Genomic DNA, 26641 nt, shown 5'->3' on the forward strand with positions numbered 1-26641 from the left:
CAGACTCCAAATATACAGCAGGCGTCAGGGTCGGGATCGAACGCACGACCTCCTGTATACCGGGCGAGGTAGTTAACATCTTGCCACCTTGATGATGATGAGAGAGAGAGAGAGACATGCAAGCTCCAAATATACAGCAGGTGTCAGGGTCGGGATCGAACGCACGACCTCCTGTATACCGGGCGAGGTAGTTAACATCTCGCCACCTTGATGATGATGATGAGAGAGAGAGACATGCAGACTCCAAATATACAGCAGGCGTCAGGGTCGGGATCGAACGCACGACCTCCTGTATATCAGGCGAGGTTGTTAACATCTCGCCACCTTGATGATAATGAGAGAGAGAAATGTAAACTCCAAATATACAGCAGGCATCAGGGTCGGGATCCTGTATACCGGGCGAGGTAGTTAACATCTCGCCACCTTGCTGATGATGAGAGAGAGAGACATGCCAGCTCCAAATATACAGCAGGCGTCAGGGTCGGGATCGAACGCACGACCTCCTGTATACCGGGCGAGGTAGTTAACATCTCCTAGCCACCACGGTACCCCACCCGGTGGCCACTTCTCTCGCGTTGCCCCCACGACGTTTTGGTTTCACTCGGCAACTCGTCGCGCGTCGTAGTCACAGCTCCGCCGAAGACACTGACGGTCAATACTTTTAAATAAGCTCGGGCTTTGCTACAGTGAATGATGGATGGTGAAGAGATGAAAGGTCACCTGGCAAGGGGTAGGGGTCAAACAGGAATTGATCAATAGTCCTTGAAAAAGCTTTTGCTGGAAACCTGATAGCTCCGGACTCAATCGGATGTGGCAATTGGTCCGTAACCCCGTGTAATATCAATTGAATGCGGTTTTTTTTTTAAATTGTGCTTAACCCCAGATGCATTAAAAGCCAGCTGATCAACCGGTTAATGCAGTAAGATTTTTATATACAGTACCATTTACAATGTGGGCCCTGAAAATGAATGACCACACCGCCCCCTCGATGATTCGTTGAATTCTTGGTAAAACTTCGATTCAAATCATTTATTCTCTCCTTGACATTGTGGTGCAGTGCAGTGCCTTCTCGTGGTTGCAGGGATCCTATTATTTCAAAACGTATGACGAACGAGGAAAAAAATAATCGTTTCTAACACCACCGATTCTTTGCATGTATTTTAAGAATTCAGAATAGATTCAATTGATGCCTCACTACATCCCTATATGGATATATAATTAAATATCATTCTAGTGACACATCACCCATTCCCAAATCCAACGGTTCACATCATTTACACTTACATCACTCTCCCTATAAACCTGTCTGGGTACAAGGAGACAATCCAAGCCCTTCTAACTCGGCTGTGCTGCCTTTCCCCAGTGACCTTATGGTTGAACTGCTTCAGACAATGCCTAATTAGTTCTCACCATTTACATCAGAACAAATGTTGGCCATATGCTGAGCCGAAGTGGAAAGTGGCACAATGGAGAGTACGAGAGGGGGAAAACTCGAACCCGAGAACTCGCCCCGAGGGGAGCGCGCTTCGCATTGCAGCCGTCAACTAATTAACTCGTCTCAATGTTCCAATCACTTTTATTTTCAGTTCACCAAAACTTAGCCATTAAAAAAAATGTACCAATCGCCCGGTGACGGCGCCGTCTGACAGATCGCGTCCGGGCGGCGAAACGCGGCTGAACGTGCGTCGTCGGCTTCGGTCTGGGAGCGATGTTTTACCAGGTTTAGTTCTTTCTTTCTTTTCTCACACTTTTGTTATGTAGGCTAGGCGTAGTCACAAACCGCACCTCTCCATAACAAAGGCTCAGTCTTTTGTTATGCAGTCTATTCTTAGTCTTAAGCCTCACCTTACCATATCAATAAAAAGTGTGCCGTACTTGGCCCTTCCCCTCTTCAACCATTATATATACGGAGTGGTAGCTCTTGTAATCTCTCATTTACGTGATACAGCTGTCGTGGCTGTGACGGTTCCACCTGAAGACGGAAGCTTGTGTTGCCTCCGAAACGTCGTGATTTTTATTTTATTTTACTTTTATTAATTTAAATTTTTTACCTACGTGACTTTACCGAAAACACCTAAGAATATGAATCCTTGCAGTCACGAAAGCTTCAAATCTAGAAGCGATGAGACTCTTTGCCGAGACATCGTGCGGCCCACGAGTCGCGAGACAGAGGCAATGCTTTCACGAAGCGAGTGGTTATTTTGCAAACCGAGGGAGGGGTAAGCGTTCGGAACTCCTCCTCCAGCCATTCCCGACAAACGAAAATCAAAACCGCAGTCACGTTGCGAACCCGGCGGCGGTGCCCCAGATGTGTCATCACTCGTGCATTTCAGTGGCCGCCACAACAGAGTGGCGCGCTGTTCCTTTTGAAAGTTAAGAGCATTCACTTCAAGGCATTCTTGCAGAGGGCCAAATCCCATATCAGGAAATCTGAAATTCTTAAGAGAATTTCTCTCCCCCACCCCCCGCTCCACACCAATCCCTTTATTCTTAAAAAATGAAGTGGGTCATTTGTTAGTCACTTAGTCTGTTTTCTGTCAACATCTATTCACAGCGATGCCTGATGCTTAGAGCATTCTTCCTTTTTTTATGCTGCTCTGTTTTACTTCAAAGTGATCACCTCCGCATACTCTTGTGACTAATGAATTATATGTGAACTCTAAGTACTTTGTGGTGGAGTGCTGGCGGAGTGCTTGAACTCGATGACTCGAGTTTGATTTCTTGGCCACGGCTAACATCGGCGTGATGAGTGGTGTCTGAACCGGTGTCAAGTTCCACTTGAACAATCGCACGACCCAGGATGGTGAAATACGGTCATACATCCGCCAAGACGGACACGGCAGGGGGAAGGCCTTCGTCCAGCAGTGGAGTAACAAAGGCCTGATGAATTTCGATTTAAAGCTTTCGTGACTGCAGGGATTCATCTTCTTGGTAATTTCGGTAAAGTCACGTAGAAGAGAAATAAATCAATAATAACATACAACATAATCAAATAATTCTCACGACGTTTCGGCCACAACGCAAGCAGCCGTCCTCAGGTGAAGAACAGGTCTGTCGGAAAGACAGCGTCTGAATTCAGACGCTGTCTTTCCAACAGTCTTTCCGACAGACCTGTTCTTCACCTGAGGACGGCTGCTTGCGTTGTGGCCGAAACGTCGTGAGAATTATTTTATTATGTTTTATTTTTATTATTTTATTATTTCCCTTCTACGTGACTTTACCGAAAGAACCAAGAAAGGCCTGATGATTAGGCCCTGGGTACTGTAAAACATTCTTGAAAGATCGAAACATTATTTTTAATTAGAGTTCTACTGTACTTTAATTGGCAAAGTGGCTACCACAACACTCCGATTGGCTCATCACTCCAGGAGGCAGCAAATTCCGCCCCGGGTTTTCCCAGCGTCGGACGACGCATGCGGGTGGATTAACCTTTGGCGGTGGACCTGCGGTGATAATGTACACGCCAGGGACGGGCACCCAGCTGACCAGCTCTGGAAAGATGGAATCGTAAACAAAGATAATGTCCTTTAGCCAAGGAAGGTTTCACTGGAGCTCAAGAAGACTCCCTTGCATTGGGACGTTTGGCTAATTCCATTTATGAGTGTTTGGGGGTGGGGGGGCTGATAGGAAATGTGAGTCCTTGGAAGAAATAAAATATGTAGGTAGTACCTACGTGACTTTACCGAAAGAACCAAAGACTATGGATTACTGCAGTCCCGAAAGCTTCAAATCATTGGGGGCAACAATTAAAGCTTCGCACGATTAGGTTGCATTCATTGCCAGACTGCCATCTGCTGGTCACCTCGCAGCCCCATCCTAGGTCGTCTAAATATCCTCGGTGGAGTCTCCTGTGCAATCACAAGCCAGGCGCAGCGCTGCATGCACCCGGTCTGGTGGAGCAAGCACCGACCACGAAGCCACAGCCACCGCACGTTTTATCAATTGCATCAGCAAGACCAGGGGGTTGGCAATCAAAATAACAAGATGAGCCCTTTTGTTTTCTAATTGGGTAGTAAAAAAAAACAACAACTCATGATTTCCAGAAGCCTTCCTTTGGCAATGGTTCTTCTAAGAAGAAAACGATGCCGGGTATTTAAAAATGGTTCCCGCACGGTTGTGACACGAGGGCTTGATTGCTTAAAAATAATGCAATTAATAAAAAAAATACTTACCCAAAGTTAGACCCCCGTAAATACACACACACAGGTCTTCGGGTCTGAGTTGCTAAATGTGTGTTCCCCAGGGTATGCATCGGCGTGTGTGGTAATGCATGGCTTAGATAGATTAGGCTCAAAAAAGCACATCCCTTCAGCTCTGGCATAAATCCCCTCTCCATTCTCCTCCGCTGAGAACGGATGAAAGTAAACATCGCTTCAGATGCCTTGCTGGGCTTACATACAGGAGGGGGAGAGATAAGATAGCTCAGCTTAAGCTGGTTATGCACCACATGACTTTACTGGGACGACCACTGACCTGAGGCCTGACCTGGCCTGACAAAACTGTCAGTCAGAGTTGACCAATCTTGCCCAACCGGTTAAAGATGATTCATGATTCTCTGCAACTTATATGATGCAACCTACTGTGCATCATATAGATACTTTGTGCGTATGGACAGTGCTACACTGCATGTAAATGATCATATTGATCTTGTATTGTAATGTTTTAAAGTTTTCAGGAGTTTTAAATTATATTTTATCTGGCAACAAAACTGACACCTTTTGCAAGGAATCATGTTTACATTAACCACAATACTTGCAAATGTACACATCCTTCCAAATATTATATGCTCTTATAATGCGTTGTCTTGAGCTGTGCGCCTTTTGGCGTCATCTAGTCAAACACCGTATGAGACTAGGCTCTAAAGAAAGCTGTCTCTAGTGTGGACAAATCAGTTTCAAGGACAATGCATAAATTATCAGAGTATTGTTTTTTGTTTGTATTTGACTGCAAGTATTGTGGTTAATGTAAGCATGATTCCTTGCAAAAGGTATCAGTTTTGTTGCCAGAAAAAAGGGGAAACACCCTATTAGTATATTTTGGTACTGGCAAAGGAGGTCCCATAACCTATTATTTGTCCTATCATTTTAATAATATATTTATATATATTCATTACGGTTAGAGAACAAATCTACATGGATATACATTTTTAGTAGACATTTCCTCTTTAAACCAAAAGTACACTTCCCTAAATTCTGCTGCACGAGTGTGCTAATTAAAGCATGCATATGTTAGCAAAATACTAATTATCACAGCGACCGGCCAGCCTTTTTATCGCACTCCGCCAGCAGTATATGCGAATGCTTCTCCTTTATGCTTTCATTGATTCCCATAATTCACATCCTATGCTAATGCTGATCAATTGTCGTTTTTTATGCGGTTACGCACATTATTTAATTAATATCATTCTTTAAATAAATAACCGTGCGTGCACTGCGAAAGTTGCCGAGTCTATTTTTATGAAATACGCCACCCTTGAAGATTAAAAAACAGATTTAAAACCCTCCCGGAGCCATGTCCGATAATAAAGCGACATCGATAATATCAAATTATGCAGCTTCTTAGGGCATGGGATGGTACCGGACACTGTGGCTCTCTCTCTCCTCTCCACAATGCTGACACCGGCTATCTTCATCAGACAGCAGTATTGATTAAAAAATGTTGAAGAAATAAATAAACAACCCCCTTTGCAGCTTTCGCGGCGAAATCTGAGTTCAAAGAAGATGTAGTGTGCGAGAAAGCTCCCGGGAGTGCACAGTTTCTATTGCGTGCCATAGGAAGTCATTCAATTTCCGCACGTTGTCCATTTAAAGGCCCCGCACATGGTCTAATGTCAACCAATTCTGGCGCACGCAAGGAATTGTCAGGCTTTTGTGACAGCCAATACAGTACAGTACTGTTACAGGCGCCATACATATAAAGTGTTCAAGTTAGGTGATGATGATGATGATGAAAAAAGATGGAAAATTGTGGAAATTCTCTACGATCATGTTGAAGATTTGTCAAGGATGATTCATTGCATTGCTGTGTATGAATCATGGAATCATCACAATCATGTTGTATGGAAGATTTATGAATGGTGATTTATGAATGATTATCATAATTGATGGATGATTAAATACTCCATTACAGATGATGATGATAATGTTGATTTGTGAATGATGATGATAATGATTATTTGGATGATGCTGATAACGATGTATGAATAATGATGATATAAATTACACTATATCACGCATGAACATGATCTGGATGCTCCCTTCAAAAATCTAACTCCAAGTGTACCAAGACACACATCGATGCGAATCGCCAGCTTTACGATGCAGAAGCATTGTATTGTTTTCCAGGCCCCTGTGATAACCAATACTATCACACAGCCTCTTAAGTGACGGGGCTATACTTGGGCTACATAAGCGGAGGGTAGGAAAATCCGCAAACGATCAATGCACCGGGAACTCGAGAGCACTCCACGCGTGCAGGACAGTAACACAATCACATCTCAGCGCTAACACCCGCACGGCGTCTTTCTTTGGCAACTCCCGTTGGCTGCCGCGTCAGACGCCGGGGGCCTTTGACGGACATCGCTCGGCGTGGCAACGTGAGCGAGCGGAGGCCGTCACGAAGGGCTGGTTGACTTTATCGAATAAACAGCGCGTCTGTGGATGGATGCGCTCGCAAACAACATCCTCGAAGAAGAAGACGACGTGGAGGAAGAGGACGAGGAGGAGGAGGCAGCGGGGAGCAAACGGTCGATTCATTAGCAAATTGAAAGCCATTTGTCCGTTTCCATTAATCCGCCAACCGCTGCTGCCACTTAATAAATGAAGCGGTAAATTGTGGCCACGCAGACGCGTGCTATCAGGCGCGGTATTCATAAGGGGGGGGAGGGGCGAAGGTGGGGGGCTCCGCAGTGAATCACGCAGCAGACCGCCCCCCCCCCAGGTCCTCCAAGCCGGCTCGTGCCCCGCTGATAGACGGCGTGGTTGCTCTGCTTGCTCGCCTTTCATCGCATTCTATACTGACCCCCCCCGCACGCCCGCCCCTTATGTAATTGGCATGGACGTCCGCGTGCCCCTCCTGGAATTAGATGGGTCGGTGGTGGTGGTGGTGGGGGGGGTACCCGGGAGCCCGTGCCCTGTGTTGTCGCCCAACGATCCCGGTGACCTCCGATGTACTCCGGCCTCTGTTGGAACTCAGCCGGGCTCAATGGGAATGGGCAGGGAATGGCCGATCGAGGTACGGGCTGCACAATAGCTTATGGCGAAGAGAAGTTCAAGCCCTTTTTCCCCGGTTTCAATGAGCGTACTGCAGCACCTGTTCCATTCTTAAAGCCCTGAAGCAAGCGGTGGAAATTCTACATTTCTATGGCAGGGGCGAGTCTCTCTCTCATTACACACTTACTATTGTATTCCCGCTAATTGGTACCCGTATAATTGACCGCAGAGGTGGAAAAGCAGTTGCTGGCTAGTAATGGAGGCAAATATGAGTGGATCAGTCGCCTCACATAAATTACGTCTGTGTCGGCTGTCGAATCGCTTAAATAAACAAAGGAGTACATAAAATCTCGAACCAAATCGGCATCTCAGCAAATTGTTGTTTTTGCAAAAGAACCACCCAAAGTTTATTGGAATACACCGACCATCAGGAGAGAAACCTTCAGAGACACTGCACAACTTTCCCACACATGCAAAGGCGTCTTGATTGAGCTGGGAGTACCCACAACTTTACCCCAGTACCCAATTATATATATATTTTAAACGCTTTTCGCAAAAAATCCAAAGCGATGTTTGTCCAAAGCTCCTTCGTTTTTTAAATGCCTGGCTGAATTGACATTTCATGGAGACCCAGTCGAATTTTTAGGATGACCGAGATTAATCCGCTCGCCTGTGTTGGCAGCTGACTGCCTGAAGATAGTCCCCGTCTGTGCGGAGAGGCCTCGAACAAGGCGTTTGCCAAGTAGCTGTCGTGCAGACGACACGACGTTTATGGCCGCAGCTTTAGGGATCGTTCTTGTAAATCCTCGTTTAATGCTTCCCCCTAAAATTGCCGCTCGTGCCAACAGAAGGGAAGAACACTTGATTGGAGAACCGTCGTCACTGCTGACTGTCACGCGTACTGTTTTGTATTTTTCCCCGGCGCAAACAGGATGCGTGAAAGGGCGATTTAAGAACACACAAAAAAGGTCATCAAAATGTCGGACTTCGTCAGCTTAATATGAAAGTGGCTGGTATGCTAAGATCTACTTAAAACAATTACATCTGATATTACGAAGATGATGATGATTTCGTAGGGCCAACGAAGAGCAACAGTTCGATCCAGCCCTAATTCATTGAGTAATTACATTTAATGATATTATGAGGAATGGTAATGCAGAGTAGTGAAGAAACACCAAGCTAGGTATCTTTCTACATTTCCCCTGCGTTTCGTGTCCGTCTCTCCTCTTCGCTGCTCATTATTCCTGCCTCTCTCATGCAGAATGTAACAGCTGACAAGAAGACAATGGCAGCCTTATGATACGACGGGGGGCGAGGGGGGACGAAGTTGTTTACTCAAAAAGGAGAGAGCCACAGAGATATCTTTGTCTGGCTGCGCATTTTTTTTTTGTTAAGATTCATATTTCTTCCCAAAACGAGAGCGTCCCAGCCAACGGCTGGAGCCAGGCCGACGCCTGCAACGGCAGTGCCAGACAGGACAAGGATGGTTGGAAAGGGGGCCGTGGGAGGCGCGCGCGGAAGTGGGGGGCGGGCAGGAGGAATTGTGATGACCGCATCTCAGCCGGAGGTTGACCACGATCGATCGGCCGAGCAGTACCATCGATGAATTGACTCGAGCCATACAACTTGTGGAGGAGATTCATCAGATGTGTCCGTGGATTCAGCCGGGCAAGAGCCCATTAGAAGACGTCTATGTTGAGAGGGACCTCAGGCATAGTGCAATTTTTTTGTATTCAATACCACTCGGATTTATTAAAGCTCCCATCCACTCGCACATGCATAGTTTGCCGGCTTAATTACCGATGCTATGTCTTGCACACAGCATTAACTCGTGTTAATGTCCGTTGCGCAATATTAATAAATCTCCTTTGGTTTCTGCTCATATGATAAGGGATGAAATAGTCCTGTATCATGTAAATTACTTTACGTAACATTCGATTACTCAAAAGTTAATCAATCCATGTGAACAAACGCTTACATAATGGCAATTCCTAAGCGGGAACAATTTAGGACGTAATTTGACGACAGAATAAATCGTGAAAATTATTAAGAAATAGTAGCCGAGTAACAATTAATTGATTCATCGATGAATATCGGTTATTAAGCTCATGTTACATGCATCAAATTGCACGTGTGTGACAATCAATGTATTTCAATTCATTTGTATTATATGCAATGGATTCACGTGACCCTTTCAGCCACTCGAGGCCGCTACATTCACCGCGATGTGAAGAAAAGGGTCTGGAATCGAATGGTTGATAGGGAAACTCATCACACCCCTAACAAATAGCATACCTACGTGGATCACATTCTGTAAAGGCGAATGGTCTTAATGCCCGTTAATACAAGAGTGGCCATGAAAAGAGTACTTCACAGAGCACTGTCGATATATTTCACGAAAGCATCTCCATTAAACTTTCAAAGCGACTCAAAGTCTCCGTGTGTGTTCTGACAAGATAGCACATTCAAATGTGGATTTGTGTAGCGTCTAAATGAAACTGCATCTCCAGACGCTGTGCAAAACAACGGCAAGAATGTTCATTGTGGGAAACAACAAGGAGGCTGCTTACACACTGTGAGTATACATATTTCTTGTTATGACATGACACACAAAAATTCCCAAAGACAAACATTCCGTTCAACGAGGAGCAAATTGCAGCTTACCGTCTTCAGACATGGGCCGACTGCACAATATTATACCTTGCACGGATAAATAATTCTCGTCCACCCTTTTACACGCCACCTGTTCAATCAACTTGACAGCAATTACCATAACAAAACCCCGTGGTACCCTACGCAGGACCTGCACAATAGCTACATCCACGACGGGTGGAGCCTGAGATGTATTGGGCACGATTTAAGCATTGATGCATTGTTTTCCCCCAAATCGCTCCCACAGACGCTGCGAACGAGCGGCGCCTGATGCCGTCCGTGTGTCACACGAGACCACAAAAGTCGCAAGTTCCACACGGTGGCACCAACTGAACAAATAGTGTCACCGATCATGACGGACGACGACGCTCGCCACACGGCACCGCTACGAACGCAGCCGGTCGCACGAACGATTCTACTGACAGCAGCGGCCGAGCATGAACACACGGCACTGTTGACTGTCTCCGAAGAGCAGCACCCCCGGCTGTGATAATAAATAAATAAGACTAATGTCTTCTTGGCTCTTTCGGTAAAGTCACGTAGAATGGAAATAATAAATAATTATTTTATTATGTTTTATTTTTATTTTACCTTGCACGTAATAATAAAATAAGTATTTTATTATTACGTGCAAAATAATTATTTTATGATGCTTTATTTTTATTATTTTATTATTTCCATTCTACATGACTTTACCGAAAGAACCAAGAAGATGAATCCCTGCAGTCACGAAAGCTTTAAATCGAAAAGAATAATGTCATTTATCTCTCCTCGTTGAGTCTCCCCGAGCCTAGACAGCCTCTCTTTTTCAGAAGGGCCCTTCGTGCGTGCGGTCAATTTCATATTTTTTTTTCATTTATAAAGAAGTGTTTTGAGAACTGAGAAGAAAGGGGAATGACACAGAGAATGATCAATTGTTCGCACACATAAGCTCGCGAACCCACTCTCCGTACTCTTGCAGAATCCACGGTGTTGAGTTTCACGAAATCTGCATAACCCACAGCGCTGAATGACTCCGTGGGCGTGTGCCGCCACCCATTGCGTGGCCCGGCAAAGATATTTCTAAAATGTGTGACTCACAAGTGACCAAATCAATGGGTCACACTTGAAGCACGAACGTTGAGTCGGCAATGTCCCGTGAGGATTTAACTCTCAAAACAACTCGGGGTGGGAGACACGGAAGGGGCCACGGCGAAAGGAGCCTGCGACGCATCACATCGCTTTCGCATCAATATTTATCAACAGGAGTGCCACCGTTAGCGATATGGATTAATATTGACCAATACCAACAACAAAAAAAATCACACGTATATTTGACCTTCAACGTCTCTACCGATAGCAAATCACAACCCTTTGTCAATTAACTGCTAGATGAGTGCTTCCCCGTGGGTTGTTTGGCCATACTTCACCACGCTGGTCAGCGTCGGTTGGTGCATGGGGGGGAGAGGCCCAAGACTTGGTTTCGAAATCACTCGGCACTCCAAGAACTGAACTCTGGATGCGCCAGGATCACAGCAGCGTCGCGTGAACTACTGCACCGCCACTCCACGCCTAATCATCTAACCTGTTCATTCAAACAAACAACGGAATATCATTACCGTTGCATAACAGGTGGAAATAATAACTGCACCAATACGTGGAACGTCAGCCCGCAAGGCAATCGCGCGACACAATCTTGCCCTGGCTTGGCATGCTCACCACTCGCTCCATCACTCGCTCACTCTACATAGCTTGGCATGCTCACCACTCGCTCCATCACTCGCTCACTCTACATAGCTTGGCATGCTCACCACTCGCTCCATCACTCGCTCACTCTACATAGCTTGGCATGCTCACCACTCGCTCCATCACTCGCTCACTCTACATAGCTTGGCATGCTCACCACTCGCTCCATCACTCGCTCACTCTACATAGCTTGGCATGCTCACCACTCGCTCCATCACTCGCTCACTCTACATAGCTTGGCATGCTCACCACTCGCTCCATCACTCGCTCACTCTACATAGCTTGGCATGCTCACCACTCGCTCCATCACTCGCTCACTCTACATAGCTTGGCATGCTCACCACTCGCTCCATCACTCGCTCACTCTACATAGCTTGGCATGCTCACCACTCGCTCCATCACTCGCTCACTCTACATAGCTTGGCATGCTCACCACTCGCTCCATCACTCGCTCACTCTACATAGCTTGGCATGCTCACCACTCGCTCACTCTACACGCATATCACAGAGCTTTGGCAAGGGGCCGCTCTTGACGCCCGGCAGGATTCTCGTCGTAATAACCGCACTGGCCTTGATTCGAGAAGCCACGTGGCCACCGGCTACTGAAACGTTCCTCTGCCACCGTTGAAAGAGAGAGGAGGGGGAGGGGAGAGAGGGGAAGCCGAGGCGCGCAGGGTACTCGCATTACCTGCCAGCTTCTTCGGCTCCACAAAATGTGCCTTGAAGCATCCAACGCCCATCTCGTCCATGGGAGAATCCGGGGTTTGATCTCAAAGCGGGCGGGCGAGCGGGCGGGCGGGCAGAGCATGAATCACAGCGCCGGCAATTTCTCCGAATTCTCTCGCGGTCGCTCCCCCGTCGCCCCGTTCGATGTCTAAGAAACTGCGCCTTGCTAACGGCAGACTCTCTTTCTCGTTTGAATCTGATCTTTTTTTCTCTCTCTCTCTCTCTGCTTGTTTGTGCTATTTCTTAGGGTTGGTTGTTTTTTTATTTGATGGTTTATCCCAAAGCAGCTTCACTCGTTGCGACCTACGTTGAACAAAAAAACAAAACCCTGCGCACCAAGCCGGGAAACGTTCGTGACGGTGGAGGCCGGATAAGGAGTCCCCGCGCTGTGAGACGTTTCTTGGGCCCTCTCCCGTCACCCAAATCGAAGGCAGAGACCGGGGGGGGGGGGAAGCTCTCACTTGGCTGCAACTTTTAAGGCTTCTTCATATTTGCACATGTGCAGGGACCCTCTCCTTCCCCGCGGTAGTGTGGGGCCTCCCAGATCAAACAGATCCTGGCGAGCATCTGGGTCAATTTGTTCTTCACCGGTCGACGACAACGACCCGCTCTCATTCACGGATACTGACGTGCAAAAAAATCCCCCCCACCCCACCCACCCAGGGAGGGAGAGGGAGAGAGAGGGGACAACTCTGTTCCAATTAAAAACCAAACATTTTCAAGGCGCTCAAAAATAGTTTTCTCCAACCCTGGCAACAATATCCACTTCCACGCTCCCACCACCAGCACCACTCCGGCATCACCACGCAAGAGGCTGCGTCGCACCTGAACCGGCGGTGCCCCCCAGCGTCTTGCAGTCTTCTTCACCCCCCCTCCCCACCCTTCTCTCTCTCTCCCAGTGCACCACCACCACCACCACGCACCATGCACCACTCTCCCACCCCCCGTGTCGGCGGACGCGCGGCGAGACAAACGGGGACCTGCAATCACTTTCTTCGTTACGGCGCACGAGGAGGAGGAGGGAGGGCTCGTTAATCAGAGTTCAATGCAATTGCGCGCGGATCAATCGCGCCCGTCGCTCAGGCACGGTCACGGACGGGAGCCCGGCTTGCCCCCCTCAACACTTGGGGCGCTTGGATTTGCTCGTCAGCACACACCGCCTCGTGCTGTGCCAGCAATGAAATTGCCACGTTCTGTGCACGTGATACAACCTTCATAATTGGCTGTGTCGGGTGGTGGCGGGTTTAACGACACATTTATATTTGCGCGATCTAACCGAAAAAAAACTATGTTATAAGCGTGTTTCTTGATCCCAGCTGTGCCAGACAGACGCAGCTTTGCGTCTGTTTGCTACACACGTGTGCGTGTGTGAGTGTAGTTATGCGGAGAGCGGTGGTGTAGCGGTTAGCGCGCTGCGCTATGAACCCGACGACCCGAGTTCGATTCTCGCTCATGGCCAACACCAGGGACGATCATCTGAACCAGTCATGGGCTTCCCCTAGGTCGACTCAGCCTCAACTGAGTACCTGGTGTGGTGCGTGAACATCACCACTGGGGATACAAAGAGGGCCGGGCGTGGTGCTGGCCACCCACCCCCTCGTGTGCCGTGTCGGCCTTCATAGGTGCTCGCTAACAGCACTTGTCTCAACCGCCTATGTAGGCTACACGGGGATATGTATTTGTATCTGTACATGAGTGGTGTGTGCATGCATGCACGTGTGTTCAGTGTGCATTTGTGTATGTGTGTGTGAGTATCTGTGTGTATATGACTGTGTGGGTTCAGTTTACGTGCGTGTGCGTGTGTGCATGTGTTTGTGTGCTCTCTGATGCGGCGACTCCAACGGCTGGTGGTCACAGCTGAGAGAACGGTGAACTGAAATCGCTTTGTTGATTTATTGTTTGTTTACTCCAGACAGGCCTCACTGAATCCCATGCCTCTCCTCCTTCAGGAGGATTCTGCGAAGGACGTTTCACCAACCTGTTCGAGGACACATTGTGTCTTCTGACTGAAATGTCCCGAAGAAAACACGCGAAGTAACGAGGGGGATAACCAAGTCACAGTCTGCACCAGCCGGTCACGAAACAAAAACTAAAACAACCGCGGAGGCAGAATATCTCCCTGCGTGTTGTGTGTCACACAGTTCCCTGAATGACAGACGTGTGACACACCGCTACGAGGTGTGTCGACAGATGCCTCGCGATTCGATGAAATCCCGAAATTCAGGATCGAGATTTGATCCAATAATTATTTTTTTTTTATAACAGAGCGGTGAATTTAGCGGCTTCTGTGGGCAAAAAGAGAGGTTCACATGAGCCCGTTAAGACTGGATGCAGAACTTTAAACAAATATCGAGACTCACAAGAGCAATTCGATGCACGTGACGTGTGCTTCAGGATCAATATTAGTCGGGGCATCAATGTAACATTAACACCTCCGATGTTCCACAGTGATAATCACTTAAGATTGATCAATCATTAATTATTTACAGATATTTGTAAATCCACTTCTGGACAAAATCCTCTGCATGCCTCATCAGTCTTTGGGGTTTGTTTGAGCATACTTCACCACACTGAACAGTTCGGTTTTGTTGACAAAGGAACGGTGGGGGGGTGGGGGGGGGGCAGATGAGACAGGAATGGATTCACGTGTGACTCGCCACTGATGTTATCCCGTGGCCGGGAGTCGATCTCGGGTTTGCCGGGTTCGTAGCGCAGCGTGAGAACCCACTGCTCAACGCATTCCCCTCGGTTCAGCCGTGAATTCTGTACAAACAAGGCTGAGGACCGAAATGTATAAATAACAGCTGCCATTATGCATGCATCAAAGGCCAAATGTGATTCTTTAAAAAAATAACAACCACTGTGTGCAATGGTAAACAGCTGTAAAATACAGCAGCAGGAAACGATCTATTCAAAATGTTAAGTCAAACACTGGAATACACAATGGAAGATTTTTTTCTTCTAAATGAGACTCTAAACATTAGCTTGGCCTAAAGAAGCAGTCTGCAGAACATTCCCTAATGCCGAGCACTGTACAGAATAAAATACGGAGACATTCATGAGTTTGAACATCTGTAGAGTTTCGTTTCCTCCCTCCCCTCCCCTCCCCTCAAATCAATTATTCTCATCATATCATTGAGAGCTAAGCGGGTTTGAGCCTGGTTATAACTTGAATGGGTGACCAGGAATGGCTTGCCGGGTGTTGTAGTTTTTTGTGCTGCGAGGTGTGAGCAACACATGGCAGTACAGAGTGGCACCGGATGCGATGGGTTTTATCCCAAGTGCCAAACATCCCAACGTTGCAGGACCCACCTGAAATATAGCCTTGAGACTCAATGGAGTTATTTTTTTTTCCTGGGCAAACAATGTGCATCGTTAAATTGCCGCGCATTGCACAAGGTCCGTGTCCTTAATAATCGTAATATACCTTGATAATGAACCCTGTTGTGAGGTAATACTGCCATTGGCAATGGTGTAAGCCACGAATAACATAAAAACCGTGACACATTCGTCAACAATCACTGCCTTCGAAGGGCAAATGTGTAACAGGTTATACGCATAATATATAACGGCCGATGTTCTGGGCATTGGCTCTTCTTTAAACGGCACTTATTTGAAGAAGCGCTGTTTGTGTATTTACGTGAATACATCTTTATGTTCTACACAGAAGGGCCATTGCTCAAAAACGGTACCTGTTGTATTTTTTTTTAAGGCAGTGCTATTGACGAACATTTTGTGTTTGTGTCATTAGTTTGTATCGTTGGTTTATGTTGTTTGTTTGTGTTGTTGGTATATGTTGTTGGTTTGTGTTGTTGGTTTGTGTTGTTGGTTTGTGTTGTTGGTTTGTGTTGTTGGTTTGTGTTGTTGGTTTGTGTTGTTGGTTTGTGTTGTTGGTTTGTGTTGTTGTATTATGAATGAACCGTTAGTCAGCCTGTGCAACTCCCCACCCCCCCGCCCCGCCTCTGATTGTGTGCGGATGTGAGGGAGCGTCGCTCTTGCCTGGAAGGATCTCAAACAGGTGCTTCCCCTGCTCTTCAGAACCGGTCACAAGGGGATTCACTCTGTTCCCAAGCAGTGGGATAGCTCCCTAGATGACCGAGACACACAAGAGAAAGACACATTTAACACAAGTTGCGCTCGACATCATTCCGGAGCGCAGTGTTGCAAACATAATAACTCTCAATTATAACACTTGTCAACAACAACAAAAACATTTTTTTCTGGCCTGGACTTTTGCAGCTGTTTTAAACTAATTTCAGGGTGCTGATTCCAAATCTGATCTCAGATTTGCTCTATCACATCATTTTTATGCTATCGGCATACCCCATTTCCATTGATTTTACCCGAAATTAACTCTGTCACTTATGATTGCAAGTTGTTGCGAGTCAGTGACTGCTTTAGTGTTAAAATATGGTGCTGTATTTTTAGGATAGTGTGTTTATAATAACATTTTATGTAGATATCCACATTTATTTAATATTCTTCTTCTGCAGTTTTTATTGAAAATGCAATATTTGATATCTCAAAAACCTGATGTGATAGACAAAAACTGATGCCAGATTTGGAATCGGCACCCCAAAATTACCTTAAACCCGTTGGAATACCTTATGCCAGAAAAAGTGTGTTGACCAGTGTTATAATAGTGACTTTTGTTTTTATCAAACTTCACCACCATGCTGGTCAGTGTGGATTCGAGGAGAGTTGGGGGGCTAGGACCAGTTCGGTTAGCGCTCGCCAATTGTGTTAATTGTGACCGAGAATCAAACTCAGGTTCATAAGTACATTGCACAAAACACAGCAGAACCCTCCCCCCACCCAAAGATTATTTGATCCTTCTGTACACCCACGAAGCTCTGCCTGAACACAGAATGTAATCTATTCAGCAATACCCCACAATGATATCAAAGTTTCATCTTCTTGGTTCTTTCGGTAAAGTCACGTAGAAGGGAAATAATAAAATAATAAAAATAAAACATAATAAAATAATTCTCACGACGTTTCGGCCACAACGCAAGCAGCCGTCCTCAGGTGAAGACCAGGTCTGTCGGGGAGACAGCGTCTTTTATTATGTTCATTTTTATTATTTTATTATTTCCCTTCTACGTGACTTTACCGAAAGAACCAAGAAGATGAATCCCTGCAGTCACGAAAGCTTTAAATCGAAATATCAAAGTTTCTCAACAAATGTTACAGAATATAGCAGGCCCTAGAATGAAAATCACCCAAAGAACGCTAACGAGGGTTCCGAGTGTAATAATCAACACGTTTCTTCACTGGAGCAGGGTTAGAAGAACTTGGAACTAAGAGAAAAGTGGAGGGAGTTTAATAAATAGTGTTGCCTCCAAGCTGTGTGTGTGTGCACCTAATTCGAACCCACTACACAAGTAAAGACGCGGGGAGAGAAATGCTGGGTCCCACAATTCGGTGGCCGAACGCGGTGCGGATGAGAGAAACGGCCGGCCAGGTAAATCAAGTCACCGAAAGCGGCAGTGGTATCGAGACGTTCCATTCACGCGAGCGACAACGACGGTAGCAGCGATAACGGAGTGATACGGAAGCAACCGAACGAAGAGCGAGAGAGAGAGAGGAGCTTGTTTACAATGAATCGGTGAGTGCCAGGACCATTAATCAACTGCTTGGCCAACATCGCGTGGCGCACACAGATGCGCTTCTGCGGCCGTCTGGAACGTCTCTTCCTGCCGACATTAGGAAGCCTCTGGAGCGATGCACTTTGAAGTCAACTAGATTGAAAACTCATTTATTTGGAACTGCTTTTCGTGTTTGGCTTGTTGTCCTTGCCCCGCGCCTCCGATCAGCGCGGTTGGCTACGTGCGTTGCGAAAGAAGTTAAAAGTACACACAGAGCATGTTTTGCCGCAAGCACGCGTGGTTAATGCAGACTTGATGCCTTGCAAAAGTTTCTATTTTGGTCTTTGAACATCTTAACATCTACTGTTTTTATTGCCAGAAAGGATCGAAACCTATTCTTATTTTTCGATTTAAAGCTTTCGTGACTGCAGGAATTCATCTTCTTGGTTCTTTCGGTAAAGTCACGTAGAAGGGAAATAATAAAATAATAAAACTAAAACATTATTATGTTTATTTTTATTATTTTATTATTATAGGGAAATAATAAAATAATAAAAAATAAACCATTTGTATGTTTTATTTTTATTATTTTATTATTTCCCTTCTACGTGACTTTGCCGAAAGAACCAAGAAGACTATTCTTATTTTTTCATCATCATTTTCATACTGACACAAAAGGTCCCCATGGATGTACACAAACCAGTGCATCGCCCGCGCCAGTTTTTTTCTCGACCGAGTATTTATTTGTGAGTTCACCTGCTCCTTGGCCTCCTCGTCGTTCTTGTAGTAGTAGAGCTGTCCCCGGCGCAGCACGAACCAGCGCGTGTGCCATGTCTTCACGAAGCCGCCCTGCTTCTTGAGCCATCCCGATCGCAGGGCGTCCCCGTCCTTCAGCCGGCCCTTAAACTTGATCAGCCCAGTCTGCTCCCCCATCAGGCTCAGAGACCTGACTGCACGCGCACACGCACGCACGCGCAAGAGAGAGACCCCACGAATGTCAGCAACGGAACGGAGCAGCAAGCGGCATTTGTCGACGCGATTTTGACCGACTAGCCCTGACGATCGGCACGTGAACGCCCGGCCCTCTTGAGGTCTCCCCCATGCTCTGTCGGGGTTCCACCACGGGAGCCCCATCAGGAACCCGAAGGAACACGTGGGCATCGTGCCGAACAACACGAGCCAGCAACAATCCAGAAACAGACAGCGGAGAGAGCTGTACGACACAACCGGGAAAAAACTTACAGTCGGGATAAATTCCTCCTATATTACTGATGCATCGTCTCGCCATAGACGAATGTTGTCACGACGGTTCTATAAGCACCCTCCCCCCCCCAACCACCACGCCAATGAATAAGAGAACACTTTTCCCAGGAATGGGATTTTTTGAGAAAGCGACGTCCACAACCGTCCGTGCAGAGATGAGCACGGCAGCGTGAGCCTGTAACATATAAATTGTTTTGACTGCAGCTGGTGTTGATGGATGGATGCACACAGCAGTGTTGTTCTTGTGAGCTAAACACATCATGGGGCCTCAAGGCAAGCTGCTCTGCGTGCCAAAGATTTTCGTCTCGAGCAAAGCATTTTTTTGTGAGTAGGTGACCTCTAGTGGCAAAGTCCTGCACGGACATGCTAATCAACGCATCGGGAAGAACACATCCGCACCTCCGATTCGCGCACGGTTGGCTACGTACTGTGCGAAAGAAGTTCAACATACACATACACACATACAAGAAGGCTTCCATCCTCACGTGGTGACTAAAAAAGGAGGGTGAAAAGTATAGAGTTCTGAAATCGCCATCGGCTGCATTTTCACGTTGTACAAGCGTCGTGTTCAGCATGATGTCCGACGTTTCGCTAGACGTCCTGTTCCTGAACGTGGAGTGAAACGTCGAACATGTCGCTGGACAACATGCGATACGAGTCGCTAACGCATCGGAGAGCTGTGCAAACAACGCAACCGCGGAAACCATCTTAAAAATAACACAATATTTATGGGAAATAATGTGAGTTTATAACATGTACTGAATATACTTAATTTGACAGCTGGGACAAAATGAGAATGTAAACCAGTGATTGGTTGCGTGTGTGTGTGGGTTAGCGCGCTGCGCTACGAACCCGGTGACCCAAGTATGATTCCCACTCACAGCCAACACCGGTGATGATTATCTGAACCGGTGCTGGGCCTCCCCTAGGTCGACTCCGCCTCAACTGAGTACCTGGTGTAGTGTCTCAATATCGCCACTAGGGAGACAAAGGCGGCCGAGCGTGGTGCTGGCCACCCACCCCCTCGCGTGCAAAGGTGCTCGCTAACAGCACTTGCCCCAACAGTCTGGTAAGCCTTTAAGGAGGATCTTTGTCTTTGTGGTTTAAAAACAACACAAATTTTTACTTTATGGGAATTCAACTACTACAGCGTTGCAAAAGTGAGTTAATGGAATAACGAATTTTCATCCTGCACACACACCAGCAAATTTAAAACGTAGATTTTGACTGGTTCAACGATAATCGTAAGTCATAGATCATCCTAACCAATGAGAAGTAGAGGACGTTTTAAATGCCTGTTTAGTCTTGCTTGACTCATGCATGGTTTATACATGAAATATGTCAAAAAATAATTACGCTGCTGCTCCGAATACCGTCGCCCCAGTCAACTGTCGCAATGAATACGAGTGCTCAGAATTTTCAACACAAACAAGAGATTATTTCAGAAACTATTTCCAGAATAAAAAAAACAAGTATTGGCAGTGCAGTGAAAATTTCAGGGACAAGATAATATTAATGTTGGACCGCTCTAAAATTCTAAACCAGATAGCATTAAAAAACTTTTATAAAATGTTCCACTTGAATTTGTTTATGACAATTCCCAAAATATACATTTTACATTACCCAGGAAAGCCTCATTGAGACCCAAGATGCTATGGAATGTTTGTCCAATTTTTTTCCCCCCAGCGCTGGCGGAAACATATAATAATACAACTACATTTCGATTTAAAGCTTTCGTGACTGCAGGGATTCATCTTCTTGGTTCTTTCGGTAAAGTCACGTAGCGCTTCCGACAGACCTGTTCTTCATCTGAGGCCGGCTGCTTGCGTTGTGGCCGAAACGTCGTGAGAATGATTTTATTATTTTATTATGTTTTATTATTTTATTATTTCCCTTCTACGTGACTTTACCGAAAGAACCAAGAAGATGAATACAACTACACTCAGAGGGCAGTACGCAAGATAGGTCAGACCAGGGTTAATTTCTGCCTGCGTCCGTCTAGATCAGCGACTCACAGACACATTTTTGTGGTGCTTGGAACACCACAGCCATTGCATCTATTGCAATGACTGTGTCTCACTACTCACGTGCCTCCTATTCCAGTCTATCAGTGACCCAGCAACAACAACAAAAACATTCAGTGAGCAATTTGCGGTTACGAGTCGAGTGCCTATTACTCCAGTCGACCAGTGACCGGGGAAAAAAGACATATTTCGTGAGACCAAATGTGTCTCTTAACAGACATATTTCATTTGGTTTCGAATTAAGGTTTATATTTGGACGAAAACAAGGATGCACTGCGGTGTATTGGTAGCTCACACGAGTGTGCGTTTTATGCACGGCAAGACAGTTAACACACGTGAAGTGAGGCACACGTGATGTGGCTCAAACGGCCGAAGACCCTCTGTGCATTCTACCGCGCGTTGTTCTCTTCACGCATTTACCATGAATACCGATGACGTCTCATCTCATTATACGTCATACCTCCAGTAACTTTGGAATTTACAGCCTCTTAGAATAGGACAGTGTCTTGTAATCGGAGCACGCCCGACTCGTTGTGAAAATACTACCCAACAATATTAGCCTTGTGAGCCGCGTCACATTTCTCTGGCGAGGCTCTGATGTCTCTTCCGTTTAAAGTTACAGGAAGGATTGCAGAAGAAACAGGCAGTCCTTTATGCGTGACGATGCTGCCCGCGACTGCTTAATGCAATATTAAATCCGCTTCACATTCCGTCAGCTGTCATTCCCGGTATCTTGTTAATTATTACCACCAGAAGATCAAAGTTCCATTTGGTAAAGCACATCAATGCCATTGCAATCACTGCAATAATCTATAGTGCAGATGCGGTTCAAACACTTGTTTTATTTTTAAATAAAGCCAATTAATAATGGGGGGGGGGGGGGGTTGGCACAGTTATTAGAGAACTTCTCTATGAATCTGATGATCTAAGTTTGACCCCCAACCACGAGTGAGATCGACATCGACCGGTGTTGTGCTGAGCTTTCACCAACCTACGGTGACCAGCGATGTGAAGTTTGGTCAAACAGCTCCCATGAACGACAGGGCATGCGGATGGCGAAGAGTTATCGATCATTGGCGTTCATAATAGGAATCGATTTCATGAAGCGGTCTTTTTGATTACCTTCCAATATGCGTTCAAAATTACGCACGTGTTGGTAATGTGAAAGGTTAATAGTCGTGCATTTGAAATGAATAATTATTAATGCGGTTACAGCCTCCACAAACAAGCAAACTAAGGTGACGCATTACACTCAATGGCCTTCTTGTTGCATTTAAAAGCAAAGTTATTTTGTTCTCGAGGCAAATTAACATTTCAGGATTCGTGAAAAGCGCACAACGATCCGTCGCCGTACATTGACGCGTTGCATTCATTTACCGGCTCTGACGAATTAACCAATTAATTAACAAACGTGTTGCCCTTCACAAGAACCACCGCTTGACAAGCCCGTGAACTCGTTTTTAATCACCTTGCAGCCTGTAGCAGAGCGAAACACGTTGAATCGCTGCAATCACACGAAGCGGTGTGATGATGATGTTGATGCTACTGCTGCTGCTGCTGCACACCAAATAAAGGTTAACCAAAAACATGAAGAACTCACAGGGTGTTCATACAGTCGTACCGCGGTTTTCCTTCCTCTGCCGAAACACGCGCAAATTTATACTTCGCATCGCCTGCAGACAATCCTCTCTCTATTGACTTAGCACTGGATGGTACAACAAAGACAAAGATCCCCCGTATAGCCTTAACAGACTGGAGGGGCAAGTGTTGTTAGCGAGCACCTATGAAGGCCGGAACGGTACACGAGGGGGTGGGTGGCCAGCACCACGCCCGGCCACCTTTGTCTCCCTCGTGGCGATGTTTACGATACACCGCACCAGGTACTCATTTGAGGCCGAGCCGACCTAGGGGAGGCCCAGGACCGGTAGAAGATAATCGTCACCGGTGTTGATGGCCGTGGGCGGGAATCGAACTCGGGTCGCCGGGTTCGTAGCGCAACGTAGCGCTAACCGCTACGCCACCGCTCCCCACTTGGATGGCACACATACACACATACACACACATACACACACATACACACATACATACACACATACACACACATACACACACATACACACATACACACATATACACACATACACACACATACATACACACATACACACACATACACACACATACACACATACACACACATGCACACACATACACACACATACACACATATACACACATACACACACACATACACACACACACGCACTATCTGTGGACCGCTGCCAATTGTGATGGAAATAGCGAGACACACACGCTACGGTACGCAATGTCCATCACACTTTGGGATACATCTTTTTTTGGGGGGGGGAGGGGAGGAAATCTCTCATTCTCGGTCACCCAGGAAAATACTACTGCGAAAGAAGCAGGTTAAGATGAAAACAAACAACCGATCCTCTTCTAAGCCACCCACAAAAACAACAACAACAACCGCCATTCGCCACTAAAGTGGCGGTGACATCCCCACGGTGCTTGTGCCAGGCTAGGTGCACGTCAATGCCACGTGAAGTGTCAAAACGCCCGCTGGCAGGAGGTCACGGGACAGAGCCAGCAGGCGCCGGTGGGTTGACCGCCCGAGATGACCGAGATGACCGGCCGAATGCACCACCTGTGCCCCCTGCTGTGCCACCCGCACACACTCCCTCGCTCACATCCAGTCGAACCCCCGTGGCAGGACAACAACAACCGCCAAAGCTTCACCCACCTCCCCTACCGTTGAGATATATCGTCAATAATTCTCACCAAATGCCAAGTCACTCGACTTCACACCGCACCGGGCTACTCACAGTACTGCAGCTTCTCCTGAAACATCCTTCTCATCGGATGCAGGGAGCCGAGCCCAAAGCCGACGGCGAGCGCTCCCTGACCGCATGGAGGAGCAAGCGGGTCGGTTCTGGACGTCAAATCTGTCTTTTGCGAAGCCAGAACGATTTGTAATTATAAAAATTAAAGCAGAAAGCACGAGTCACAAGGAGAGTCTTGGCCGATGACTACACACGCGTCGCACCACTGGGAAGAGCCATACGCACTGGCGACAGGGGGCCGGTGGCAAGAGGCTGGCTTTGGAAAGAAAGGAAGATGCGGCTTTTGTTGGATAGGGAAGAGAAGGAGGGTTGGGGGTGATCGTGGAGTCGTAATGTTGGTGAGGGGTGATGAGGTTGACTGGCGAGGGGAGGGGAGGTTTTGCCTGTGAAATACTCAATTCTCTAACGTGCGCCTGTGGCTTGCGGCTTCTCCGGCAGTTTTTATCAACATCCGTTCAGGCCCTGCAACTGCTGAGACAGTGAACTGTACGCTGCGTGTGTGTGCAGCTTGGCTGATAATTAATGCATCTGGGGTGGTGGGTGTTGTTTTTTCTTCTTGCAACTACATTTCTTAATTTTTTGGGCATGCTGCACGCATCCAGCTCTGTGTCCATATTGTACGCTTTGTCACGAAGCTTCACCAAGGACAAATAAACGAATCAACCTACGGTTTTTTGCTTGTGGAATGAAGCTATTATGTTAGTGTTGAAATTACCCCATTCGTTAAAAAAGAATGTTGGATCGTTATGATTATTATGTTTATCCTCAATTCATCAATACAATTTGTAATTCAGCAGATCTACAGATTATCCAACCTCAGACGAACATTCCAAAATCATCCCAATAGTTAAACTGGGCTGTCCTTTGGAAGGAAATGACCTCGTGATGGGAAATGCCTTATTCATTGAGTGGGTTAATGGCTGCGTACATACACGAGACAGAAGGCACAATCAACATCCCAGCTTGGATGTAAACGTGTTTTTGTGTTTGTGACGCACTCTGCTCACGTGCAAATGCAAGTTCATGATTATACGAAGCGATTGCCCAACATATGTTAAGGTTCCGACGTGACATCCTCCATTGTCTCACTGCCCAAATACATTGTCTGCTCAAGTAGCAGTTCACATTCTTGGGTTTTTTCGGTAAAGTCACGTAGGTAAAAAAAATAAAATTACTTGATACTGCAAGCGTGCTGTGACGGTTCCACCTGAAGACGGAAGCTTGTGTTGCCTCCGAAACGTCGGGATTTTTATTTTATTTTTATTTTATTTTATTTTTATTAATTTTAATTTTTTACCTACGTGACTTTACCGAAAAAACCCAAGAATATGAATCCTTGCAGTCACGAAAGCTTCAAATCTAGAATTAGCAGTTCACAGTTATTAAATTATTATGGAAAAGAAGAACACCCAAAATAAGGAAATGTGGGGAAAATCCACGGCCTTAAGGAACAACGTCCGCGTGTATGTCAGCGGAAATTGTAAGAGTGCATTACGCTGCCGCAATAACACAGAGACTGGACAAACATTTTCATCGCAACACGGGCTTGTGGACATGCGTGTAAAAGCCGACAGGATTAAGGTCAATCTGGGCCATAAGCCAGAACCCATCTTTTTTTGCGCCATCTGCCATCGGCGCTTCAATAATCCCACACGGCGCTTCGTGCGTAGTGGCCACCACATCTCAGAAGAGCGGTGAAAATTGAAGCTGCGTCTAATTTGGTGAGCACGGGAGAAGCTCACAAGGTGCGCTCCTGTTCGTCTTAGTTGCCTTGGCCCTTTTTTGGGGGACCCACTGAGGCGTGACCGTTTCCTTCACCGATCGCATCCAGTGTTTGACGGGTTTCGAAGCAGCGCACGCAAGACTGTGTACAGAAAAACACTCGGCCTTCGCGCTTTGTGCAAAAACCGACATGACCAAGGAACTTGGTTGCCGTCAAAATAAAAAGCTGACTCCATCCTTGAAAAGGAACTGTATGGGTCAATGGGCTTTACGCGAGTAATAAACGTCTAAACGTATTCTTCTGAATTTATTTAATGTACAGTATTGTCACATTTGTGCATGTTCTTAACTACTGCAAACGTATTAACATAACAATTAAATTCATAATATTTACGAGTTGCCAATTATCACGTACGAATTGGTATTCGTTTGAATGCATTGTTATTCACGAATAAGGTTAACATTATTAGGTTAAAATATTTGCAACACGAGTTCGGTGGTGTTACTATTGGCAAGTACCCAAACCACACCGCTGCAGGTGGCAAATGGCGAGACCACATTTCCCTGCCGAGTTGTGTCACGAGTCACGGAGCGGTGACGCGGCCTAGCGGTGGAAACTCGGCAGCGGCGGCACTGCCTTCACCGCTCCTTTACAGAGAGGCTCACGGTTCGGGCCCAGCGGCCGCCCCTATTAATACTGCGGGTGCGTTAAACGTAAAAAAACAATTAGCGTACTACCATCTGTTTCACGCGACGGCAGGCGTTAAAGCTGCAGTGACGCAATTCGGAAGAGCAGGCTATCGTGTGCACGCACCATTTGTCAAATTGAAGAGAAAAAACATGCGAAATAACTCAATTAGGAAACTGCA

At 46.5% G+C, this 26641-nt stretch overlaps 1 protein-coding gene across 1 annotated transcript in view; it reads right to left on the reverse strand.

The window, feature by feature from the left end:
• The window catches only part of LOC144934138 (rho GTPase-activating protein 24-like), a 75146-nt gene extending 50640 nt beyond the window's left edge, over positions 1-24506 (reverse strand). Inside the window, exons 1-3 of the mRNA XM_078859609.1 lie at positions 24033-24506; positions 18659-18852; positions 16314-16401 (exon numbers count right to left, since the gene is read on the reverse strand). Coding sequence (XP_078715735.1) covers positions 16314-16401; positions 18659-18852; positions 24033-24066 — 316 coding nt within the window. The 5' untranslated portion in view covers positions 24067-24506. The remainder of the gene's footprint in view (positions 1-16313; positions 16402-18658; positions 18853-24032) is intronic.
• Positions 24507-26641: the final 2135 nt, after the last annotated feature.

This window comes from Lampetra fluviatilis, chromosome 9, assembly GCF_964198595.1.
Source record: "Lampetra fluviatilis chromosome 9, kcLamFluv1.1, whole genome shotgun sequence".
In the NCBI taxonomy this organism is placed as follows: Eukaryota; Metazoa; Chordata; class Hyperoartia; order Petromyzontiformes; family Petromyzontidae; genus Lampetra; species Lampetra fluviatilis.